The following is a 25630-nucleotide window of genomic DNA, read 5'->3' on the forward strand; positions in this document are numbered from 1 at the left end:
AGAGACCCCTCGTGGTCCGGATCCGGTGCATGTTCAACTTCTCACGCATCTTCGGGTCACGGACGTTGATGGCGTAAGTGTGGATGATGGCGGCCACTTCCGCCTCTGGGATGGAGTAGGAGATGTTGGAGAACCTGTTGGTGAAGTCCCGCAACGTCTGCCCCGGCTTCTGCACTACCGTGTGCAGCTCTGCCATGGTTCCCGAGCGCTTGTAGCCACCCAGGAACGCGTTCACAAATTGCTCGTGCAGGTCGGCCCAAGAGGCAATGGACCAGGCGGGCAGGTTGAGCAATCAGGTTCTCGCTGATTCTTTCAGGAACATCGGGAACCAGTTGGCCCTGACCTTGTCATCGGCACCGATAGCGTGCATGCCCAACGTTTAGGTCAGGAGGAAGTCCTTGGGATTCATTGTCCCATCGTACGTTCCGAGCGCTGGTGCTCGGAACTTGTGGTGCCATGTCACCCGGCGCAGCCGTCGTCGGCGCCCATGGGAGCGTCTTATTGCTCCTATGGACCCTGGCGCTCCACCTCACGCCGGCACCGGCGCTGCAAGCGCTGGCGGAGATCTTCTTGCTGGCGAGCGTTCAGGACGCCCCGCGCGTCACCTGGTGTGACGGTCGGCGACGAGTCCGAGTAGTCCTCGGGATCCTCATCACCTTGCCCTCCCGAAGGTGGAGGATGCTCTCCATGCCCCGAGACGCGGGGCGCGTCTCCACGTCCCGGGCCGTCAGGGCCGCCCTCACCTTCCGGTTGTTGGGCAGCGAGCGCGAGGAGCGTGTCCCGCTCCGCCCTCCACACGTCGTGCGCTGGCGTGCCTTGCGGTCGCTCGTAGCGCACCGATGATGGCTTCCGCCGGGGTTTGAGTGGGGGGCTACCGGTTCTCCGACCGGCCGCCAGTTCTCGGATATGAGGGCCAAGACTCCGTTGTCGTCGAACGCGACGTGCTGTGGTCGTGACGCAGCTGTCGCTGCGCATCCTCAGCCCGCGAGTGAGCTGGCTGGCTGGCAAGTGCGATGTTGAGGTCACCCGTGCGGCTGGCTCCGGCGCTAGGCGCCGCAAGCCCCCTCAGACGGTTGTCCATCGACACCCGAGGAGGTGGCGGTGGCAGCTGCGGTTGCCGCTGTTGTTGTCGTTGAGGGGACCCTGGTCCCCATGACCTTGCGACGCACGCGCGGCATCGTGGGATCGAGTGCACATGGCCAGCGTGTCGTGCAAATCGACCCGGGGCTCGTCTGCCTTCTTGGGTGGCATGGCGAGCTAGCGTAGATGATGTCGCTAATGAAGAAGCCGATGACGCCGGCGGTCACCTGAAGTTCTTTTCATGCCCCCTACCTGGCGCGCCAGATGTCAGAGCATGGGTCTTCGGCACCGGGGATGCTGGGCACCCCCTTGTTGTTCGGTGAGGGGCGACGAGCGCTCCGGCGATCGCCGGCGTGACGTAAGACACGAAGTGTCGACACTCGGATTTACCCAGGTTCGGGCCACCCGGAGGTGTAACACCCTACATCCCGCTTAATTAGAGTTGTATTAACGAAATGTGTGTGTTCTTACAGATTTCCCCGGGAGTTCCCGGGTGAGCTACTTGTTCTTCTAAGGGATTCTACTATGAACGGGAGCTCCACTGTTTGCTACTGATTGGGATTCGAACCCCTTGACCGATGGCATTGGTCCTCCTTTTATAGTCAAGGAGATACCACAGGTGCCGATGCATGCAGCGTGACACGTTTTCTACACTCGTGTCATTGCCACAAAACTCACCCTACTGTAGATCCACGCTGGGCTTCATGCAGTGCCCAGGCCACTGTGCAATGTAAACAAAACAGCCCTTAGGGTAGCCGCTCTAGACTTGTTGGGCAAGACTAGCCCTGCCGATGTGACTCCTGTTGGTGCATTTAATGCACTGCGCCCGCTGTGTGGTCTTGTCTCAACTGTTCCGTCGGCCCCACCTGCGACCCCCGAAGCCCCGGTACCGGGAAGCGCCCGGTACCGTTGCCCGGCAAGTTGCGGGGGAGCGAACTGGTAACTTCCCGGGTCCGCCCTTCCCGGGAAGCCGGCCTAGCGGGATCTCATCCGTCGCGACCCACGCATCACGTGGGCCCTGTGGGCCACTGGTACGACAAGAAGGAGTGTGCAAGAACAATCCTCCCAGCCCTGGTGAAATGCGCACCTTTCCAACCCGCAAGGCGCGAGCCAATCTTGTCGATGAGAGGCTGGAAGGCGGCGCCCTTCAGTCTTGTCGGGTTAAGCAGGAGTCCAAGGTAAGAGCAAGGAAAGGAACCCCTTCTTGCCAGGAAAGCGGCGAGCGCAGCCGTGGCAGCCTCTTCATCACACCCGATCGTGAACAGTTCCGATTTCTCCAAATTCATCCGCAGTCCAGAGGCATTGCCGAAGATCTCTAGCAGCTTGCCGATCTTCTCCAAATCGGCCGGGAGGGAACTCGTGAAGATGCCGGTGTCGTCCTCGTAGAGGGAGACCCGCACCCGAATGGCCGAGACCCTAAATTGGTGGAGCACTCCCCTCTCGGCCGCACATCGAAGCAGATGATGAAGTGGGTCGATGGCAATGATGAATAACATGGGGGAGAGCGGGTCTCCCTGCCGAAGCCCCCTTGCATGGGAGATTTTGGGTCCCGGCACGCCATTGAGAAGCACCCTAGAGGACTCCGAGGCCAGGATGGAGCAGATCCATTGCCTCCAACGAGGCCCAAAGCCAAGCACAGACAGGACCTCTAGGAGATATGGCCAAGAGATTGAGTCAAAAGCTTTCGAGATGTCGAGCTTCAGAAAGCAACCCTTCTCCTTCTTCCTATGCATGTCACGGACGATGCCTTGGACCAGAACAAAGTTGTCATGTATGCAGCGCTTCTTGACGAAGGCGGATTGGTTGGTCGAGACGATGTCAGGAAGAACAGGGGCCAACCGCAGCGAGAGAAGCTTGGAGAAGATCTTCGCGAGACTGTGGATGAGGCTAATGGGGCGTGGAGCCTGGGCTTTATGAGATTTTAGGAGGAGTTGGAAAGATCCCTCTAAAGATTTTAGGTACTGGATTTTCATCTTTCTTCTCATTTCTACACCCTGCCCATTTTCAGTTTTTTCTTAAGCTGAATCACATAAATAGAGATACATGATGTTATATTCATTGTCATATACATGTTTGTACATGCAAAGTTGAAATTGAGTGGCATGTAAGAGATGGCTGCAAACTATGCTCCGTTTTTATATCTGGGTAATTTCTATACAGAACTGGCTTCTGATGGGAATCGATTCAAAGTTGAATTGGGTGGGATATGATACAGGAAATTGGCTGCGAGGCTTTCCCTATGTTCCAAAAAATAGCATTACTTTCGGATAGTGTATTTTAATATTAAACGATTAATGTGTTTCTATGTATAAAAGGAGAGCTATAACTCTTGCCCGCTATGCTAGTTTCAGTATAATTTTAAGTTTAGCCAATTATAAATTCACATTTACCCTTTCAATTAGGTGGAGTTAATTTATGCAAGGTGAAGTACAATACGGTCCGAGTGATAAATTCACATTTAGCCTTTCAATTAGGTGGAGTACTGAAAGGTTGTCTCAGCACTACTGATATGTTCTTCTTGGCCAAACAGCCACGTCACACTAAGTTCTGACGGCCATTTGGTCATCCCTTACAACAACTTGAAACGACACGCTTTAATTAATTATTTAATTGAGTGTTACCGTCCTTATAAATGATTAGAGAGGTGACCACACAACACTACGTCGGCTCAAATTAATCGAGCGTTACCGTACGTCCTGAAATTATTTGCAACTGGAGAAAAGGATCGGGCCACCGAAAAGGATCAGCCCAAGCAATAGTTGCCAGTGGAATGTTTCAATGTGCGAAAAGTCCACCAAATTCCTATGAAAAATCCCCTTCTCGTTTTCAACTTTGTTAATCAGTACGTACGTACAGTACCACCTACCGGACCCGTTTATACCCATTTCGCAGCAGATCGATCGAGGCCTCTTTTGAAGCCGACCAGGCACACATCAGAAACCCGAATACTTATATCCGGTTTGGTATGGGGTGAGCTAGTTGTTTAATCGTGGCGGACCTGATCAACTCATCGAAGGCTGCTGCTGCTGTTTTCTGCTTTCTGCTTTGCATACAGACATGATCTAGTCTTTCTTTCGCACGTGTGTTACCAAAAAAACAAAACAAAACACGCAGACAAGTTCTTCTAAACTGCTCTTGCATGCACCCTCCCCAGCTGGCTGCTATATAAACATACACGCCAGAGAGCACAGGGACACAGCAAACATAACACTCTTCCCAGAAATCAGACATGGTTTTGAGAACAGCCTTCTCTTGTGCTCTGCTACTGGCGACAGTACTGTTTCCTCTTTCAGCTCACGCGTCCAGCAAAGTAAGAACGATGCTAGCTTCTTGTAATTCGGAAGACCTCTCTTTACTTTGTTTTTGCCAAACTCGGCTTTGTTCTGATACTGCCTCTTGGCAACTTCATCAGCTCTACATTGTGTATATGGGGGACAAGAAACACGATGATCCAACCGTGGTTACCGCCTCCCACCATGACGTGCTAACCTCTGTTCTTGGGAGGTAATTACTATAGCTAGTATAGTTCATGTTGCATATGATTACCAACACGTATAGAAACACCAATTAATTGTTAGTAGCATTTTGTTTTTATTTGCAACAGCAAGGATGAAGCCTTGCAGTCGATAGTGTGCAGCTACAAGCACGGATTCTCTGGGTTTGCGGCGATGCTCACCAAATCACAAGCTGAAACCATTGCAAGTTCGTGCTGATTAATCATCCTGTATTTTCATATTTCTACTTGCATGATGATGGACGTCAGAAACTAACAAGCTTATGTTCTGAGTGTGTAGAATTCCCTGAAGTTATCAGCGTGAAGCCTAACACCTATCATGAAGCACACACAACCCGGAGCTGGGACTTCCTCAATCTTGACTACAACCAAGAACCACAGCAACCGGTCGCCCTCCTCCAGAAAGCAAACTACGGTGAAAATATCATCATCGGGGTCATCGATTCAGGTTCGCGGTTGCATTACTAGCTCTAGCCAGGAACATGCATGACAAGATCAAGATGGGGGCATAACTTCCCAAAAAAAAGATGGGGGCATAACCAATTTGATGCAATTTTGCTGCAGGCATTTGGCCTGAATCGCGGAGCTTTGACGACGCCGGGTACAGCCCCGTACCGGCACGGTGGAGAGGCACATGCCAGATCGGCCAAGAATTCAACGCCACGGGTTGCAACAGAAAGATCATCGGCGCTCGGTGGTTCACCGGCGGCTTGAGTGACGAGGCGCTAAAGGGCGACTACATGTCGCCAAGAGACTTCGGTGGCCACGGCACGCACGTCGCCTCGACGATCGCCGGCAGCCCGGTGCGTGGCGCCAGCTACGGCGGAGTCCTGGCCGCCGGCATGGCGCGTGGTGGGGCACCCTCCGCAAGGCTTGCCATCTACAAGGTGTTGTGGGGCCAGAATGGACGAGGCAGCGACGCCGCGATCCTTGCCGCCATCGACCATGCCATCAACGACGGCGTGGACGTCCTGTCCTTGTCGTTGGGGGAAGCCGGTAGCGAGAACGTCGGGTTCGGGTCGCTGCATGCTGTTCAGAGAGGCATCTCCGTCGTGTTCGCCGGCGGGAACGATGGCCCCGTGCCGCAGACGGTGATGAATGCCGTGCCGTGGGTCACCACGGTGGCCGCCAGCACCGTTGACCGGGCTTTCCCGACCTTGATGACACTGGGGAACAATGAAAAGCTGGTGGTATGTATAATTAAACTTTATCGTAATTATTTATGTTATGATGTGTGACATTTTACTTGCATGCAGTATTCTCGATTTATAGGGGTTTGTCTATTTGTCATCTGGGATGTTTTCAAAACTTTGGCACATTACGAGTTCTTGGGATAAACACTCAACCATTATATTCTGTAAAACAATCTACATATAACCTACAAAGTAGAAATTGAACCAAAGTTTTTACTCAAGTTGCACAATTTGCAAAAATGCAGTTTTAAGCTTAGTGGTGCTTGATACCCTCTAAAGCTTTCCATAGTTCTTTGAGCTCTATATATGAGGCATACTTCTGTAACGATGCATATATTAGACTATCTTTTATCTTTCTCTAATTTGTTCCCCACGGGAGAAAGAGCTTTCTTTAATTTGTGATTGATTCCAAACACAGGGGCAATCTCTTCACCATACTGCATCTTCGATTAGCAACGACTTTAAGGCCTTTGCTTATGCAGGGAGGTAATGAAATAAAACACTCACTTAACACATTTGATATGTAGTGCTACACTTCGTCGGATCATGAATTCATGGCATGTTGATTCTGAAGGATATTGATTTTTAATAATTATATGCAGCTGCGATGCGCTGTCACTGTCATCAAGCAACGTCACCGGTAAAATCGTCCTGTGCTATGCACCAGCGGAGGCGGCCATAGTACCACCTCGGCTAGCACTTTCTCGAGCCATTAACCGTACTGTAGAGGCTGGCGCGAAGGGCCTTATCATCGCACGGTATGCTGCGGATGACCTCGACACCCTGGCTGAGTGCAATGGCATTATGCCCTGCGTGCTGGTGGATTTCGAAATCGCACAGAGAATTCTCTCCTATGGGGACATCACAGAGTAAGAACATGTTGCATTATTTGAAACAAGGTGAAAGTTGCATCTTTTATCCTCCGAGAATTCATCTCTTTTATGTTTCGTGCAGTAATCCGGTGGTCAAGGTGTCGCGTACCGTGAGTGTTGTTGGAAACGGGGTGTTGTCGCCGAGGGTCGCCTCGTTTTCTTCAAGAGGACCAAGCCCCACATTCCCTGACATACTCAAGGTATGTATCATCAGTTTTACACGAAACAACCATAGCATGCATGTATATTCAAAAAACTAAACGTCTCTATATTTGAACAGCCTGATATAGCTGCCCCAGGGGTCAGCATCTTGGCAGCTGAGCGCAGCTCGTACGTGTTCAAATCCGGGACATCAATGGCGTGCCCACATGTCTCGGCGGTGACCGCACTTCTCAAGTCAGTTCATCGTGATTGGTCACCTGCCATGATCAAATCTGCCATCATAACCACAGGTACACACAAAGGGTACACCCAAAACACTTCTAAATGAATCACAATTTTATATCACTAACTCATTTATTGGTATTGGTTGTAGCATCAGTGACGGATCGGTTTGGTATGCCAATCCAAGCAGAGGGGGTCCCGAGGAAATTAGCCGACCCTTTTGACTTTGGAGGTGGTCACATGGACCCAGTTAGGGCAGTCGATCCTGGATTGGTTTACGATGTTGATGCAAAGGAGTACAACAAGTTCTTGAACTGCACCCTAGGATTGTTGGAAGGTTGTCAGTCTTACACCCGCAATCTCAACCTCCCCTCAATCGCCATACCGAACCTCAAGGAGAAGGTCATGGTTCGGCGCACTGTCACAAATGTCGGGCCGTCGGAAGCAACGTACCAAGCCACACTTGAGGCTCCAGCAGGGGTTGTTGTGTTGGTGGAGCCATCTGTTATCAGATTCACAAGAGGTGGAAGCAGGAGTGCGACATTTACGGTGACATTCACGGCGAAGCATAGAGTGCAAGGTGGGTACACCTTTGGAGGCTTGACATGGTCCGACGGAAATACCCACTCCGTAAGAATTCCGGTCGCAGTACGTACTGTGATACAAGACTTTGTGGCAGATACATCTTAAAAACATCGTTGGGATGGTGTATACCTCTTCATGCACTTATGTATTTCTCTTTTATTCTTTTATTTTTTTGCAAGATTATCTTAGGAAATGTTGGTGAATTCAGAAATTCTATTTTGTACAATGTATTACTGAAAATAAAAAAAGGTGACACTGCAACAACACAATGTCAAGAAAGAAGAGAGACATTGAAGATGCATACAACCAAAAAAGAAAGAAACGAAAGAAGGAAAAGTCTAAAGCAAACGACAACACACAACAGGAACCCTTAACCATAACCACCACCGAGGCAGTCCCTAGACTACAAAAGAGATTCTTCAAAGAGGACACCTCAAGAAGGAAAATGACGTCCGATCATCATTCGTCGTTGGATCCAACCACTAGGGTCCGATCAAGGGTTTTTCACCCAAAAGAGAAAGTCCGAGCAATACCTTCAACAAGGGAAGGTGCGTAAACACCACCATTGTCAGGTGCAACCAGAAGGTCCGACCATGTGTAGCTATTCGCCTTGGAGCTGGTGACTGCTACTCGGAGAGTACACCAAATCAAAGTCCATTTGTGTAGCTACCAACCACTTGCCAATCCCGTGCCGCCATACTACCAACCTTTGATAGCGTCGAACATGAACCGAACAACCACACTCATTTAAGCATTTTCTTCCGGAAACAACTCGGCAACAGTCCGTGCATGAAGTTCATGGGACACATGGGATTACTTGGGATATCCGAAGTTCGAAGATCTGTCCTTCAAGCCAAGTTATCGCCAAATCGTCAAAGCCATACAAGCATCCAAATAGTTACTTCTACAAAAACCAAGCGCCAGAACAGGCACACAAATGCCATGAACACATGATCCAGAAAATCCGACACCATCTATAGCATAAATCCCATCGCATGCAGCTCGTGGAGGCCGCCAGAACCACCTAAAGAACGTAGTTACATATCCTAAAACATTTTCTGTTGGCCCAAAGGATATATACTCATTTGGGTGCTTGTATGGCCTTCTGATTCATGCACACTGCTCCAGAAAACCCCACCAGTGGTGGTCAAAAAATGGGGTTGGTGGCCGTGATCATGCCCGCCACTGGTGGTTTTAGCACCGGTGGCGGATAAAATACCCGCCACTGCTGCCCCGAGGTCACCAATGGCGGGTACCGAAGACCTCTAGACCGCCATTGTAAATTCCTTCGGCACCTTCCGAAAAGGGTGTGGAGTAAACCAGTGGCGGGCACAATATCCGCCACTAGTGATTTCTAGTGGCGGTCACTGGCCACCGCCACTGGACCCTTTCCAGTGGCGGTGGTTTATGTTGGGGAACGCGGTAGGCTACGCTAGCACAAAATAAAAATTCTACCGATTCCGCACGAATCAATGCTGTAGATAATGGATTACGAGATTACCACCAGACGCGCAGACCCGTAGTGGAAGTAGAGTCGATGATGCGTGTCGATGCCGAGTAGTCGTTCGGCCTGCTCCTCCTCGCCGATCCCACGAGCAGTTCATCCAAGCACCGCAGGTGCAGCACCTCCGAGGTATCCACACGTACAGGAAGGAACTCCGTGCGGCGGACTGCTAGATCCGATCACAAGGTTTTGGGCGTGGAGGTGTGACGGCCGAGTATAACTCGCGTCTGGACTGGTGTAACCCTAGCCGGATTGGTCTCCTCCACTTATATAGACGTCCCTAGTGGGCTCAACACTTGAGGCCCGTTAGGAGTCTAAGCCCGATACGAGTTGGATCCGATCCAACTCGGTCCCCACCCCTTAAGCGTGTGACCCTTCAGGTTCGCGGTCAGTCGGACACGACTACGAGCTCGGACTGCGGGCCTGAGTAACACCTTACTCGTCCACTGGCACCGATTCAAGTCGATAGTTGTAGCGGCGCCTAGCAGCACGTGCCAACTCCCGAGTGACTGCAAGGTATATTGACGAACCATACAATGTGTCATATGCAACATTCCTTTTGCCTCACGATATGTGTGTCGAGCTCAAGGCGAGTGCTTGTCATCCTTGTGCATAGCTCGACTCTCTTCTCGTTCCTGTGATACAGATTCCCGAACGGGTTAACACTTAACCCAAGTCGCATGGCCATGCTTTCCGAATTTGATCACTCGAGAGGGCCCAGAGATATCTCTCCGAATAGGAGGGGCAAATCCCATCTTGATCAACCATGACTCGTAGCATGCTTCTCAGCAAACCCAAAAGCTACATTTATAACCACCCAGTTACGGAGTAGCGTTTGGCAACCCCTAAGTAGGCCGATTCACATCCCAAGCTCATGCGATGACCTCAGGTCTAGGACTGGCATATACATCGTACTTGAGACTAACAAATGACAATCATCCCGTTGTGTCTTAGTGCGGGTCTGTCCGACTCAACAATCTCATTGTCGATTCCATGCTGTCAGTCGGCAACACCTTGCCCTATGACTTGTGAAACATAGTCATCATACTGATTCACACTGCTAGTCTAGGTTATGTGTCCGCATAACCTCAATGACCAGGGACCATTAGAACAACATCATAGAATACATAGTTTTACAAACAAATCACGTATTTATTGATACATATCAGTGATGATGTTCAAGGACAATAACAATAACTCATGAATACATAGGAAATAACATCATCACATGATTGCCTCTAGGGCATATCTCCAACAGTTTATAACCGCCACTGGTATTGTTTTCTCCTGAAAAGAATAAATGAATTATGTAATTATTTAAATATTCCTGTAGCACAGAGTAGCAGCAATACAACACAGAAATAGCAGCAATACAGCATAACAGTATACAGCACCAAAGAAACATAATAGCAGCAATATATTACAAAGTTCCACATGAGGTAAACATTTAAGTCACATGCATATATACAAAGTGTTTGGAAGAATTAGCCACAATTAAAAGTGTTCCACACAAATTAACCACTTTTTGCGACAATCCAGCCGCCGTAGTAATCCCCGCTTGTTTTGAGGACCTCTTTGTTGAGGATTTCACTGGTGTCCTTCTGGATCTCGTACACTAGAATTTCTGAGTTTTGTCCTAATTTGGCGTTGGCTACAAAGAAATTTCTCACTTCTTCGAAGGTCTTCTTCCCCTTCGGCTTGAAGTCGTTGATGAACTGTTGAATAGTGTGCGCGCAGTAGTAACCACAGTAGACGGATCCAACAGCCTGTTGCTCTTGCGGTATGCAATTTTGATGTTTAATCCTACATCCGTTCTTTACGTACGATCTTCCCAGCATAAAAAGGCTTCAGCCGCACCTCTTATCGATCGTTGCTACCGAGTCGTCAGTGTCTTCCCATTCCGTTAGAGCTGCAGCAGTTGACGGAATATACTGACGACTAGGTATTGCAATCACCTATGGTGCAATGCCTGTGGTGGTTCTTTTGGACGCCCGCCATTGGTAGCTGTTAGGGTTTCCATCGGCAGCGCCATCACTGCCACTGATGATGGACCACCAGTGGCGGTGACTTTTTTCGGGACAAGATTCACCGCCACTGGTGGTGCTCGTGGATGCCCTAAGAGGCCTCCAGTGGCGGTGTGTTTTTGGTCCGTTTTAACCGCCACTGGAGGGGGGTCACGGAAGGGGTTTTCTGTAGTATTGGCAGGTCTGTAAAATCTATTATATATTAAAAGTACATGATAGAGCAACCACAAAAAAGACATGAATCTATTGGGATAGGCTGCGGGTCAGTCGACTGAGAAAACCGTTTCTCAGTTGACGAGCCTGTACAACGTCTCCTCGATCTATCGATTAAGCCATCCATCCTCTCGATTCCTTGCTCGATCCATCTATCTTCCCGATCCCATTGTCGTCTAGATGGCCCATGGGCTTCTTTTTGAATGAGCCGGCCTAATTGTAGCTAGTATTTGGGTCTTGGCCCCATATAAAAGACAGAAAAACATATAAAAGACAAAAAATAACTTTAGTTTCACATTAGTAATATTTAACCTGAATGTGCAACTTTCAAAAAATAACATCTCATTTGATGTGCAATTTCAATTTTAAGAACTGCAAGTGAAACTTAATATGCAATTTTAAAATTGCATGCGCCTAAAACTTTACGTGCAATTAGTTGCGCCTGAAATTTTATGTGCATTTTTAGAAAATGCACCTGAAATTATATGCACTTTATTAGGCTGAAACTTTTCATCACACATTTAAAAAAAACAGAGTCGTCCCTTGACATCCTTCTAAAACTGGCCTCTCATTAGTGGCAGCAGGTTTCAAATCACCGCACAATGGTCCTTGGACTCAAATCTTTCTTATATGGTTGCAAGACTAATACATAACAAACAAAAAGAAATTCTACACAAATCTTTTCGGATATTATCAAATTAAAAAGATTAACGTTGAAAAAATTATAGTTGCACCCATTTTGCAGCTGAAATTTTTTTAAAGTTAGTTGCAACCTTGTGCATGGGGAAATTACAGTTGAAACCCCATACAACAGCAAAAATTATGGATGTGACTTAAAAAATTTCAGTTGCAACCTCCGTACAACTGAAAAATTACAATTGCAATGATTAGCCAACTAGAAAAATAATAGTCACAACCATTGTGCAACCAAAAAATTAAAGATGCAACGTCCACCCCACTCGAAAAATTACAGTTGCAAGCCGGATGCAATTAGTCTTCGGAATACAAAACCGAAGGCACAATGAAAACAAAGGAACCTCAAAGGGAAACAAAAAAAAAGCAAAGGAAAAAAAGGAAAAAAAAATATTTTTAAATGTAGAGTTGTATATAAAAACAAGGGATAATGAAAACAAGAAAATCAAGAGATAAAAAAAACAAATTACAAATAAGAAAACGGAAATAATAAAGAAGAAGCAAACCAAAGAAAGAAAAAACTAAAACATGGCTGTGGAATCCGAACTTGCAGCCTCTCCTACCAACCCAGCGCATAAAGCCACTGCCCCACTCTTCCCACCCAGACACCCAAAAATCGAACCCCGCAATAGCGCGTGCGTGCGGTTCGGGTGGCATTGCGGCCGGCGGCGAGCTGCTGCTGTCAAACTGCGGCGCGCGGCGCCGTCGCCGGCGTCTTGAGGAACAGTCGTCAGCGGCGGGCTGCGCGGCGGGCCGGCTCGAGACTAGGCGGCACCGGCGGCTAGGGCGGCTGCCGCGACGACGACGACTTGGGCCTGAGGAGGAGTAGCTCGACAAGCTCGAGTGGGACGCCTACCGCGAGCTCGTCGAGCGCCAGGCTCCCTCCTCCACCGCCTCCACCTCTCCCGCGACCTCGCCGCTGCGCAATCCCACCTTCTATACGGCAAGACCAGGGTCTGAGCGGCGGCAGCGACTGCTTTGAGGACGACGACCGAGGCCTGAGCAAGGAGCAGCCCGACAATGGTGCCTTGCATAATTCTTCTTCTCCTTGGTCTATTTCAATACTCGTGCAGTGTGTTCTCTACTCACCTCTGTGGTTGATGGTGGCGGCCATTGGACTTGTTGCTGGCCGGCGGTTTTGTACCTTGTAACCTGCAAGGTGGTGGTGACGGATATTCTTCCTCATGTGTTTCTTGTCTTGCTTGATCCGAGGCTGGTAATCCTGCGAGGTAAATTCCTTGCTCTCAGACCTTACTCTTCGCTTGCCATGTGTTTGTGTTAATGCCCTGGAGAATATGCAGTTATGCTGTCCTTGATGTTGCTAGGATTAAAACTAAGAGTTGCTTACATATGGGTAAGGTTGGAGGCGTGAATATAATTGCTTACTAATGAATCAATCGAGTCTGTATCTTTAGCAATTGCACATATTGTGAACATTCAGCCATTTGCTTCGATAATTTGCTGCTCCCCTCTCTACCTGATCCTGTGTTTGACGAGACGCCAAAGCAACATAGACATGGCACTGTAAACCTGGCATATCAGCAGGAGAGCCTCCAATTGATGTTTAACCCAGCCGAGGTAGTTTTATCTTCTGCTGAATCAATTTTCAGTTATTTATCTTCTGCAATTTTACACACTCGCAGACCTGAGGGCGTTGACTGGACGCAGAGGAAAGTCGCTTCCTGCTGCTACTACGAGCCAACTCCTAGTGCAGAGGAAGCCACAAGGAAACTTCCGCTGAATCAATTTTCTGGTACATTCTGTTCTGAAGATAGATGGCATCCAGTAGTGTTTTAACTGATTTACTGATCTTGTGAGAGATTGCAAGTTAGATGGTTCAAATTTCAGTCTGGAAAGCAAGATAATGTTTTTCACACTGCTGAAATGATTAAGATGCTTGATTCTATCTTTTGGAAAGAACCATCTAAGTATCTAACCTTTGAACTATCACTAAATCTTGGAACTTTTGGTTGTGTGGTTAAAGAGGACTGGGTTTTGTTATCTCAAACATAAATTTGAGATGCTGTAGTTGACATTTCCTTTTTGAGCCATCAGCAAGCATTTTAGTTTTCTTGCTTACTTTGTTACATTGTGAATCAGAATTCTATGCCATGGAAGCATTGTTAAGGACAACTTGTTGTTCTTGTTATCTTCTTTTTTTCCGTTTCCTCCATATTTCTGCAAGATGGTAAATTTGGGAATAAGCTAATGTTTCTGACCCAAGGAAGCAAGGACGCATACATCTTTAAATACGAGATAAATCTTGATGCTGGTATAGCTAATAATTTGTTTGAACTCTACACAACAACTTCAATGGCTTTTTGGGCAATACTGGTGAATGTAGCATACTATACACAAAGTTCTTTTATACCACAAACTCTGATTTGGCACCTGTTCAGACTTTTATATATTGTAGTTTTGGTATTGTAGAGATGATTTGGGGCTCTAGAACTTCTGCTTGGCATTGTACTCTGCTCAGGCTTTTCATAAAGGGATATCGTATTCCTTATACATATAGCATGGCGGAACGTGTATTTAAAAATTGTTATTTGTTAAATTGCATTGAAAGTGCTTATTTATAGCCAACATAACCTTTCGGTGGTGAGGTCTCATGTGTAAATTGGGTACATTTCATGATAGTTCACTTTTGACTGTTATGATTTGTTTATTCATAGGACAAAAACATACACTGTTTGCAAATTTTGATTGAAATTCAAGTACAAGCTAGTTTCTTCCTACGTCTAATAAGCAATGTCTTATAGGAGTCTTCATTTTTGGTCTTAACCTGCACAAGCTAGGTTCTAAGCATTTGATTTTCGTAGGATAGGATGGATCCATAAATCTGTCCTGAATTATTCTCACACTCGGTATACTTTTGATTTAACTGTAGGATCATATGAATCCGGTACTTCTGATGATTATTTTGCTTACTAGTTACACTGTAAGATTGATCATAATCATCTCATCTAGAATCCTGAAAACGCAATGCAGCTGTACATTTCAGATGTAGCACTGGCATCTGAGCATGGGTTTGTTCAGTTATTGTTCTTATTTAGTTTCTTGGCTCTCACAAATAGCTATTGATAATATTTCTGTATTACTAATGCATGAATTAGTATGACTGACTGAGTGAGCGATTGATAAAATTGTAACAATAATGCAGAGCATCATGGATGGGGCGATGCTGCACCACCACCATCAGCTCCCAGCAATTCTGCAGCATCACCTGGTTGAGAAATAGGTAAATAACAGAACCGGACCTTTTGTCCCATGCACTGCATGATCGGCACAAGCAAGACTTTATTGTTACAATTTTACCTATTTCTCAACCAGGTGATGTATATATAGCTAAGCGGAGAAGGACCACGTCCGACCACGTCTAATCACCAAGCTAGCCGCATGATGTTCCCTCGTTTCCTCCTAAGCGCCGTCGTAGCAGCCGGCCGCTGGCGCCACAAGGATTTTCGTCGCCACCCTTGCATGCGCCTGAGTTATTCCTGCTTTTTCCAGCAACGCACATCAAAGCTTGCAGGCCTAGGCCCTATCGTCGCCTCCTTCCCAGCCACTGCCGTTCTGGGTATAGATTCCATGCCAAACGCTCTCTCTCCATCACGAAGCTCCTGCCATTGCCATGATCCCTCCTTCTCCATGGCTCTTTCTTGGTTAGGTCCATCACTGCACAGATGCATGTGGCTTGCTCTGTTGAACATGGTGGTATACAGGTACCGATACATGACTACGTGAGTTATGTTCTTGGTTGGGTGGTTGGGTTTACACATATGCAGTCCATTAGTTGGTAGAAGTACACCATGCTAATTGTTGCAACTATTACTATATACATATGTTACGATGTGTTACCTTCATGCATGTTAGCTATGGAAAATCATTATTAGCAATTTAGCATAAGAAATTTTATGTTGTTAAGATCATTGAGGATTCCCATCGTCATCTGATCCATATACATTGATCACATTTTAGTAACTTAATTTGACCAACACTTGCCTATTTTTTTTTCCTTCCAAAACTGAGATATGAAAATTAACTTTATATGCCAGATCTTACACATCGACATATATTTTGACCATAGAACTATAGCTCAGGTAACATACATGCCTCTCTACCCAGTCAGCTCATTTTTAATCATTCAAAATAATTGAAACATATCTATTTGGCTAGATTCTTAAGGAAAACTATAAGAGAAGCCTCGACAGTATCAACAAGAATCCAAATTTGTGCCCATGAGTACTCAAATATAGCCATATAGGTGGCAGGACTATATATCCACTCTCCCAACCAAATGAGTTAGGCTTAAAAAATTTTTAGTCGCATTTGGGCTTTAGAACATTTGTTTTGTTCATAATCAATTAATCTGAAATACACGAGACAACTAATATCTTGCCCACACAAGTGTGCGGACCATGTGGCTAGTTGTTTATAACTTGACAATAAAAATATATTTGAAACAATCAATGTATTTCTCAAGCACTCATAGTACATGCCCTCACATTTGCGAGGGCCACCATGCTAGTTCATTATAAAACTATTATACCATTGAAAAGTCTTAACGGATACAAATTCAGGAACTGTTTATGGTAAAAGTCCCTGGGTCAAAATCGGAAGGTACAAATCCCACGCATGGTTAGTGGGGAGCTGAGGACTCTGAAAAATAAAATAAAAGCCACTAGTCATGCCTAGCGTAGCGAGGATGGGGCAGCCGAATGGATCAGGGCGCAGCCACGGGGTGAGAGGCCGTGGTCGCCGCCGCCGGCTTCCGTATTGACATCTTGCTCTCAGATCCATCCGGCACCACAATTTCAGCCATAGGGGGATGCAGCGTCGATCGGCCGGAGCCGGAGCCGGAAGACCGGCGGTGCAGAGGCTGTGTGCAGCATTGAAGCGACTACATAGCAACCGCAGCACCAGCTGTGGCAGGAGCAACGTCCATCGGCATTAGAGCATGCTGGTGTTGAAGATACGAAGACCATCCGTTTTGTCACGATGGAGCTCCTCGAGGGCGTCGGGCAGCTCTGTGACAGTAAAACCAAAAAGGGCTTCTTCAAGTTAATCACGCCGTTGTGCGGCAAGAAGCGACAATTAGGGAACTGCAAGGCGAAATTAACAGAAAGACAATTGATATAGCCAGATCAAAGGAAGAGATCAACAGGACGACGGTTCAATTAGCAGAGGGCGTGACTCAAACCTGGTGCCAATGGATTGTGCTTGCAGACGATTGTTGTGCTCTTGCACACTCAAACGATCCTGTCAACTTGCAGCCGACGAGATCGTTTCAGTATCAGAATGCGCTCTGCAACATCAGTCATCGACGGTCTTTGATCAACATCAAGTTTAAGACATTCCACAGCAATCCCTGCCAAATTGTGAAGAACCTCCAGATCATCTGTTACAGAAATTTCTTTGTCAAACAACTCAGTTGCTTTCTCCCCTTTGTTGTGCACGCGAAGAAATCTCTTCACTAAGCTGTTATCGTCAGAATGAGAGGCCCTCTTCCTGCTAATGAGTTCTAAGATCACAATTTCAAAACTGTAGACATCACTCTTTTCAGTCACTAAGCCTGTTTCGAGGTATACTGGATCTATAAATGTAATATCTCCACTAATTCTAAGGGTGTATTGCTCTTCACTCGTGATCAACCTCGATAAGCCAAAGTCTGAGATCTTTGGCACGAAGTTACCATCCAAGAGTATATTTGCCGGTTTAACATCACCATGCAAGATTTTGGTATGGGTTTGTGAATGCATATAAGCTAGACCCAGTGCTGATTCTACAGCAGTTCTCAGGCGCACATCCAAGTTGAGAGGCACCTTGTTGTCTTTGTGAAGAATGTCGTCGAGGCTTCCGTTGGAGAGGTACTCATAAACTATCATGGGGGTATCCATTTCTACGCAGCGACCTGTGAGCCTAACGATGTTCTTGTGGATGATTTCGGATTGGATGACGACTTCATCTTCTGATTGTCGATGCTCCATCCAACTGCCAATAATTGGCTTCTTAACGACAACTGGTTTTTTAATCAAGAATACCCTTGTAAACTTCATTGAAAGCACCTTTGCCAATAAGATTTCTGCTCTGTAGTATTGGCCTGAGCTCTGCCTTCTTGAAGGTCTTTATAGCATGTGACTTCAGCAATGCGCGCATGGCATTCATATGGAAATTCCTGTTGAAAATTGCCCAATTGTTCAGCTTGTGCAACATAGTAGAGATGGAGCTAGAAATGCTTGCGCCACCACGGTTGACCTTTTGCTCTGTGTTTTCTTGCCAATAAACATCTCTTTCCAGACTTTCTGACATATCTTGCTTTCCACTTGTTTCTCCCGACTGTTGTTCAACTGATGAACTAGTGCGGTTGGCCATTTGCTCTGTGTTTTCTTCCATGATATGGTCAATCGCGACGCTCTCAGCTGTGGCTTTTCCAATTGTTTCTTCAGACTGTTGTTCAACTACTAGTGATGAACTTACCTCCAGTTCAACTGATGAAATAGTGCTGCTGCTGGCGTGGGCGATGTCGTCATCTGAACCGTGAGTACTTGCCATTTGTTCAAGCCTATCGATAATGCTCCGTGCCGTCGGTCTCTTCTTTGGGTCAGCCTCCAAACACTGTATCACTAACTCAATGCATACTTTTACTTGTTCCAACTGCGTGTCTCCCTCTGACGCCTCCAATCGATTCATCCAACTTTGAACTACCTATACAGAGTTGCAATCATGAGTTAATTACTACCTCCAATCCAAAATAAGTGTCACAGTTTTGAACTAACTAGGCTTAGTTCAAAACTAGGACACTTATTTTATTTTGGATCGGAGAGTGTAGTATTTATCTAATTTGTTCAAATTCTATACTTCAACTTGGAGCAAAAGATTAAGTTGTTCATACATTCTCATATTCCGGATACCGCTTCACTCCTGCCAGTACCTCCATGATTATAACGCCAAGACTATATATATCGGATGCAAATGTGATTTTTCCAGTATAGAGTTCTGGAGCCAAATATCCCCTGTCAAAATATTTATATGCAAATTAAAATGTAAAGTAAGCCATCCCTAACAAAGCGAAAGCAGAGCTTTTAAGAGTGGCTTACGGTGTTCCACGAATGTGTTTAGTGGTAGCCGGGGTTTGTCCTTCATCGAGACACCTCGAGAGACCAAAATCAGAAATTTTTGGAACCAAGTGACGATCTAGCAATATATTAGCAGGCTTAAGATCTAAGTGAAGAATGTAGTTCTCGTGAAGATAATGCAAACCCTTGCAAATTCCTTTGATTATTCGATAGCGCCTTTTCCAATCAAGTCCACTGGAGGCACCTTTATCAAAGGGATGATTACATAATCAGATAGACACAGTCCAAATGTAAACATACAAATGCAACATTTTGAGCTTACCGATAATATAGTTTTCAAGACTCCCGTTGGGTACGTACTCAAGACAGAGCAACCAATTCCGTCGACCTGCCATGACTGGCTTTCCCTGGTAGTTTTCCATTATTCCTTGTGTGTCATCACAATAACTTAGAATACGCACTACATTCTTATGCTTAGCCTTCATCAGGCACTCAATCTCTTTGTGGAATTCACTCTCAGGCATATCATACGTTTTGGTAAGTTTCTTGACAGCTACCAACCCTTTTCCGACAATTCCCTGCGATCACGACATTACAATTTTGGCAGCATCAAACCCTTTTTTTATTTTAAAAAGGAGCATCAAACTTTTGATATGTTGTTTAGCGTATTAGAGCTATTTGCTATTGCTGCATATCAGCATATGGTGTACTAGTACGTACCTTATAGACCACCGCAAAGCCACCGGTACCAATTTTGTGATCAATGGAGAAACCCTTGGTGATGTTTTCCAAGAGTGACAACGGCAGGTGCATGGGCTCCGCGCTTTCATCGCCCAGCACATGCTCTAGCAGCTCCAGGGCGCCGCCATGTCTACTGTTGTCTTCGCCATCCATTTGCAATTTTTTTTTCTAGAATGCAACCAAGCGGTTACATCATCGTTTAAAAAAGGGGCGGCCAAGAAGCCGATACAACACCATCTAACGGTAGCAACGCCAACTGGCTAGATTACAAAGGGGCTCACTACCTCCCAACAAGCAACCCACTCACCCTAAGGGTCGAAAAAAGCTATCCCTAATCAGTCGAGCACGTTCCCAGCAGACCGCCTCCTCAACGATAAAGCGTAGAATGTGGATGTGAGAAGGCGAGGCTCCATTGAAGACCACGTCATTCCGATGCTTTGAGATGGACCAAAACACCAGTGCCGTCGCAGTCCGAAAGTCCCGTCTAGCGCCCTGCGGAACAGCAGCTGTGGTCCACCACTTCCGGATGTCGGAATCACCCTCCGGCCGCCAATCAAGGTGGCCCCAAAGCGCAAGAATGGGCTCCCACACCTGCCGTGCGATGACGCATCCTAGCAACAGGTGAGAGACCGTTTCCGACTCCTGATCACAAAGGGGACACCTTGCCGGGTGTGGCAATCCACGCTGTTGCAACCGGTCACCGGTCCAGCACCGGTTCCGAACCGCCAACCAAGCGAAGAATCGGCACCGCATCGGCGCCCTTGAGCTCCACACCGTCCCGGCCAGGGGTTTGATCAATCTGCCCACAAAAAGGTTGGAGTAGGCCGACTTCGCCGTGTACACCCCCTGGTTGGTCCAGTCTACTGTTGTCTTCGCCATCCATTTGCAATCAGTGGACACATGCAGCATATGCATCGCAATGAGTACAGCCAGTTTATCGGAAAAAAGAAAGTACAGCCGGTGGTATATGCTGAACAAGAGCAGCTATTTCCCCTCTATAATTAGAAGCTTTATTGGCCTCGGCGGCACATCAAACAATACAATTACCGTAACTAGCTAGCTAATGTACCCAATTTCAAAAGTAATCAACTACAGGCCGGATGAAGATCCAACACCAAATTAACAGCGGCATGGAATCAGGTTCGCTGCAGGCAGTATACGTGTGCGTTTCAAAATAAATATGTAATGAATTAAGCAGGTGCATGCTTGTTGGGTTCTCAGTTCTCTGATACTGATAGGTCTATACTGACACATCGAGATGAATATTTGGTGATGAGACCAAGGAAATTAACTATCTAATCATGCATGCCAAGGGAGAACCGATTCCCTTAAAAACAAGTAAAAACATGATAGTGCTAATAATATGGCGTGGTTAATTCACTAAAGCTACAAATACTTACATACCCCCACCGGCCGGCAAGATGCTGGATCGGTTGACGGATCGCCAAAACAGTTTTCAGATCTTAGGGAGGCGACGGACCTTAGCTCAGCGTCAAGGCCTGCCTAATTCTTTCTATCGGGAGGGATACTACGGAAATGGTTTTTGAGGTGCCGAGCTACTCACCTCTCCTTATCCTGGACGCGGGAGTCTCGTCGAGATGGGGAATATTCAGGCCACACACGCTTGTATTCTGCCGGCCCATATAGTATTCCCTGCGTATACTTTCCTCACCAAACGGAAAACATGGCCCATCCCCCCTCATGTTTGGGCCCATCACGGTGATCATATCGGGAAATCTTTCTTCTCACATTACAGCTTTCTTCTCCTGACAGGATTTCCTATCAACCTTTGTTTGCTTTCTTCTCACATTACAATGGGCCCAAACATGAGGGGGGATGGGAACATCAGAGCATGAATTCATGTCCATTGTTTGCTTTGATCCGGAACATCAGAACATGAATTCATCGGGTAGAGACACTTGATTTTCTATCAACCTATGAACACAACAGAAGCAGGAGGAACATGAACACAGCAACAGGAAAGAAATTGCATAAGTTGAACGGAAAGATAAAGAATCGCTGAACAGACCGCCGGCGTCTGACGAGGATTCAAGAGTTCCAACAACACACGTTTGGAAATTTCGGCCTTCAGAGCATCTTCAGTAGCTCCTAAATCAGGCTCCCTATATGTTGTTTAGGGATTCCTCTCTAAATTTTTCAGCCCCTACTTTATCTCGAGTTTCAACAGTAACCCCTATATCTCAGCCCATATTTTAGTTTGCTGTTACACTGTCAGATAAGACCCACTTGTCAGTGATTCATGTTTTTTCCTTTTATTTTTTTCCTCTAAATTCATCTTCTTCCCGACGGAGGCAGCACCTGAGAATCGACCGGTTCTCCCCCATCGCCAACAATGGCAGGTGAGAAGAAAGCGGCGAGGCCATGGCCGCCCCCTCCGCAGCCTCGTCCAGTTGCTTGGCCGCCTCGCCGGGGAAGTCACAGTGGCGGGCGAGGGCATCGACGTAGGCCGACGAGAGGAGAGGAGGGCGGCGTGCACAGAGCGGAATCAGGGCGGAGAGCAACGAGGCGGCCGTGGTTGCGAGACGGGGGTGGATCGGGGCACAGGAGGGGGAGGGGCAGCGTCGTCGAGGGGCGCGGCGGTGGTCGGGGTGGAGGCAGGGGAGGGGCACGACGTCGTCGAGGGTGGCGACTGTGGCGGGGGCGGAGGCAGGGGTGGGGCGGGGCGGCGCCGAGGGAGGCGGAGGCAGAGGGTGCGGCGGACTGTCGGCGAGGCACGTCGGCGGCGACTCGGGCCGAGGGTCGCGTGCGGCCAGAGAGGGGAGAAGGTGACGTGGACAGAGGAAAAAGAGGAAGAGGGGCTCCCTTGGGGTCCTTAGGAATGGGGGCTCGAGGGGTAATCTGAGGGCCTCCCTAGAACAAGAACACGGAACCTGTTGAAAACGTTTTTTTTTTTGCCTCCTGCCTTTAAAACGAGATAGAGAACCTGTTTATGGTGCCAGCTGAAGATGTTCTTAGTTGAGAGAAACGAAAACAAAGACTTGGTTGGCTGCCTGGAGGCCTAGCGTCCATTTCTTCGTGCGGCTCAGAGTCAGAGGCGCAGGAGAGTTGGAGAAGACACTCGTTGCATGCTTTGGTGGGAGAAGACGACGCGCGGCGCGAGTTGGAGAAGATGCTCTGTGGGAAGGCGACGCGAGAGGTTCAATGGATCTGTGTGGGGCAAGCGGCGGGCGCGGTGGTGACTGGTGAGCGCGGGGGACGGCGGCGGTAGTAAAGGGGGGGATCGGGGAAGAAAGAAGGGAGGAGAAGTGGCATTAATTAAAAAATAAATAAATTTCACATAACCACAAGTTTTGAGGTTAGATTTACACGGGTGTAGGAGTTTGCAACACTTTGCCACAAGTTCTGAAATAATTATTTTCAAAAAACAAAAAACACCCGGCTTAGCGAGTTTGACAACGAAACCGATAGGCTGAGCCAACATGTAATGTGTGATGTCGTCGCACCTTTTGTTTTATTTGCGAATCCATTTTTCTATCCAGCCCCCTAACTTCCTCTGTATTCGCACACACAATACGACCCGTGGTCGTTTTCTTCCCCAACCCTGGCGACCTCCACCCCGTACGACCGCGCCTGGGCGACCTCCAACCCCGGCGACCTCCTCACCGGCGACAAGCCGACCCCTCTGCTGTTGTCCCCACGAAAGGACCCGGTAGCCCAGTGCCCAGCGCTGCGGCTCGTCGGAGTTCAACTCCCCTGCCCTGAACGCCCATAGCCGCCGCCAGCCATCCCCGTCGGCCATGGCTTCCGCCCATGGCGGCGGCATCGAGCGTCGCGACCGGACCCATCCCTGGGAGGCGGCGGTGGCGGGCGGTGTGACCAGCGCCAGCTCGGGGCGGCGGGCGGCGGGCGGCGCGCGGCGCAAACAGCTCCGCGATGGGCGGCGCGACCATTGACACTTGGGGAAGAAGGGGCAGCGGACAAAGGTCGAAGGAGATGGGGAGTGGTTTGTGAATATAGGGAAGCCCAAGGGGCTAAATGGATAAATAGGCTGATAAAAAATTGCACCTTACATGTGGGCCGGTCTTGTCGGATATATTCGCTGTTAAATGCTCTAATCTGGTTAGTTTGGGTCAAGTGAAATGAATTATCCAGGAGTTGTGATAAACTGATGCGAACCCATCCACTTGTATATTTTTGAAAACTTAGCACCGAAACTTGTGGTTCCGTTAAATTTACACAAATTAAAATTGTAATGGGCTGCGACTTGCGAACTGATCAGAGAAGGAGATGGGCAGAGTGCGAGTTTTGGGCTCGCTAAGCCTGGGCTCCGAACGAATGCTGACGCTCGCTCCTTTAATTTAGCGAGCTCGCCTGAGTTTTTATTTTAGATGAACCTGAGTGTTATCAAATGGAGAAACAACAAAGCAGCTGGTGCACAAAACAAAACAAAAATAAGCGCGGGGGCTAGCAGGAGTCGACATCGGTTTTAATTAAGTAGAGCGAGGTTCAAACCCAAGATAGAGCTAGTCCACCACTAGTCCTTGGGTGACTTCTCTCAAAGCAGACTTTTGGTACTCTCTCCTTCCCAGTTTATTTGTCGTCTTAGAAAAAACGGGAGTATCAAGGCGCATTTTTTTTCGAAAAGGAGGAAAACCTCCGGCCTCTGCATCGATCGATGCACACAGCAATAGATTATTAAAATCATTCAAAGTACAAGTTGCCGGGTACAAAAGGAATATTACATAGAGTGAAAGGAAAATATTAAAATCCTTCCAGCCTAAGACCTGCACGCCATCCAAACCGGCCGAATAACTCCCGTGCTACAGTCTCCAAACGGTTGCACCCAGATTCCATACATTCCTGAGCCTCCATCCGAAGAAGTAGGGACCATGTACGGAGCCAATGGGACGCCCAAAGAACGACCTGCAAGAAGTTAGCCACTCTCTTGTTATGAAAAATCAAATCATTTCTGCAATTCCATATAGACCAACATATCGCACAAATCCCTACAAGGATGAGCGAGGCAAATTTTTCTCAACACCTCTAAGCCACCGCTCAAACATATTAGAAACACAAGATGGCGGTGGTAAATTAAATGTCACAAAGATGGTTCGCCACACCAAACACGCCATCGGACACAGAAAAAAAAGATGTTGAATGGTCTCATTTTGATCACAGAAAACACACTTCTTGCTACCACCCCAATTTCTTTTCACCAAATTATCCTTAGTAAACACCACCCCACGACATAAGTACCAAGCAAAAAAAATTATTTTAAGAGGAACTTTAAGTTTCCAAATAACTTTGTGTCGAAATTGACAATCATTATCAATAAGCGTGTTATACAACGACTTCACCGAATATGACCCATAAGAATTCAGTTTCCAGGTAAAGAAATCCTCTTGATCCACAAGATTTACTGACTCAAGTTTATGACACAACTCCAACCAAATCACCAGACGATCCCCAACATTGCTCTACGAAACACATTATTAGGAGGATCCGTCCGTCCCAACACATCAGCAACCGAAACCTTATGGTTAAGAACAATCCTATAAAGAGATGGGAACTACCGTCTAAGAGGAGAGTCACCAATCCACGTGTCTTCCAAAAACAAACATCAGCTCCACGATTAACTAAGTCGCACTTAATTCCATCGCTAGCAACGCCTCGGTCCGATAAATCAGCCTCCCCCCTGTAACCGTCAGCGTCCGTCCTCGCGCACAATCTCTGCTTTCTCCGTGCGCGCTTCCCTACATGCATGCAAAGCCAGCCCAGCCCGCTGCATGC

At 47.4% G+C, this 25630-nt stretch overlaps 1 protein-coding gene, 1 long non-coding RNA gene and 1 pseudogene across 3 annotated transcripts; 2 read left to right on the top strand and 1 right to left on the bottom strand.

Moving 5' to 3' along the window:
- The first annotated feature begins 4092 nt into the window (after nucleotides 1-4092).
- On the top strand, nucleotides 4093-7858 carry LOC100832924 (subtilisin-like protease SBT3.9). The gene is made up of 10 exons (XM_003581069.3): nucleotides 4093-4390; nucleotides 4493-4584; nucleotides 4685-4782; nucleotides 4875-5042; nucleotides 5159-5784; nucleotides 6206-6273; nucleotides 6390-6656; nucleotides 6742-6859; nucleotides 6940-7111; nucleotides 7195-7858. The coding sequence occupies exons 1-10, from the start codon at nucleotides 4310-4312 to the stop codon at nucleotides 7731-7733; spliced, it is 2229 nt and encodes a 742-aa protein (XP_003581117.1). The 5' UTR covers nucleotides 4093-4309; the 3' UTR covers nucleotides 7734-7858.
- A 4743-nt stretch (nucleotides 7859-12601) lies between these two features.
- On the top strand, nucleotides 12602-16675 carry LOC104585282. 2 transcript variants are annotated; one of them, XR_002960952.1, is made up of 6 exons: nucleotides 12602-13085; nucleotides 13222-13291; nucleotides 13706-13815; nucleotides 15226-15303; nucleotides 15396-15784; nucleotides 16118-16675. It is a non-coding gene; the product is annotated as an uncharacterized LOC104585282 (long non-coding RNA). The 2 variants fall into 2 exon arrangements; XR_001404855.2 differs by having other exon boundaries at nucleotides 12612-13291.
- On the bottom strand, nucleotides 16591-21434 carry LOC100830795 (annotated as a pseudogene).
- Nucleotides 21435-25630: the final 4196 nt, after the last annotated feature.

Source organism: Brachypodium distachyon, chromosome 5 (genome assembly GCF_000005505.3).
Source record: "Brachypodium distachyon strain Bd21 chromosome 5, Brachypodium_distachyon_v3.0, whole genome shotgun sequence".
NCBI lineage: Eukaryota > Viridiplantae > Streptophyta > Magnoliopsida > Poales > Poaceae > Brachypodium > Brachypodium distachyon.

Excerpts from the sequence above, each read along its gene's own strand:
- LOC100832924 (XM_003581069.3), top strand. The coding sequence starts at position 4,310 with ATGGTTTTGAGAACAGCCTTCTCTTGTGCTCTGCTACTGGCGACAGTA. Across the intron at positions 4,783-4,874 it reads ACAAGCTGAAACCATTGCAA|AATTCCCTGAAGTTATCAGC; the intron begins GTTCGTGCTGAT and ends CTGAGTGTGTAG. Across the intron at positions 7,112-7,194 it reads ATCTGCCATCATAACCACAG|CATCAGTGACGGATCGGTTT; the intron begins GTACACACAAAG and ends TATTGGTTGTAG.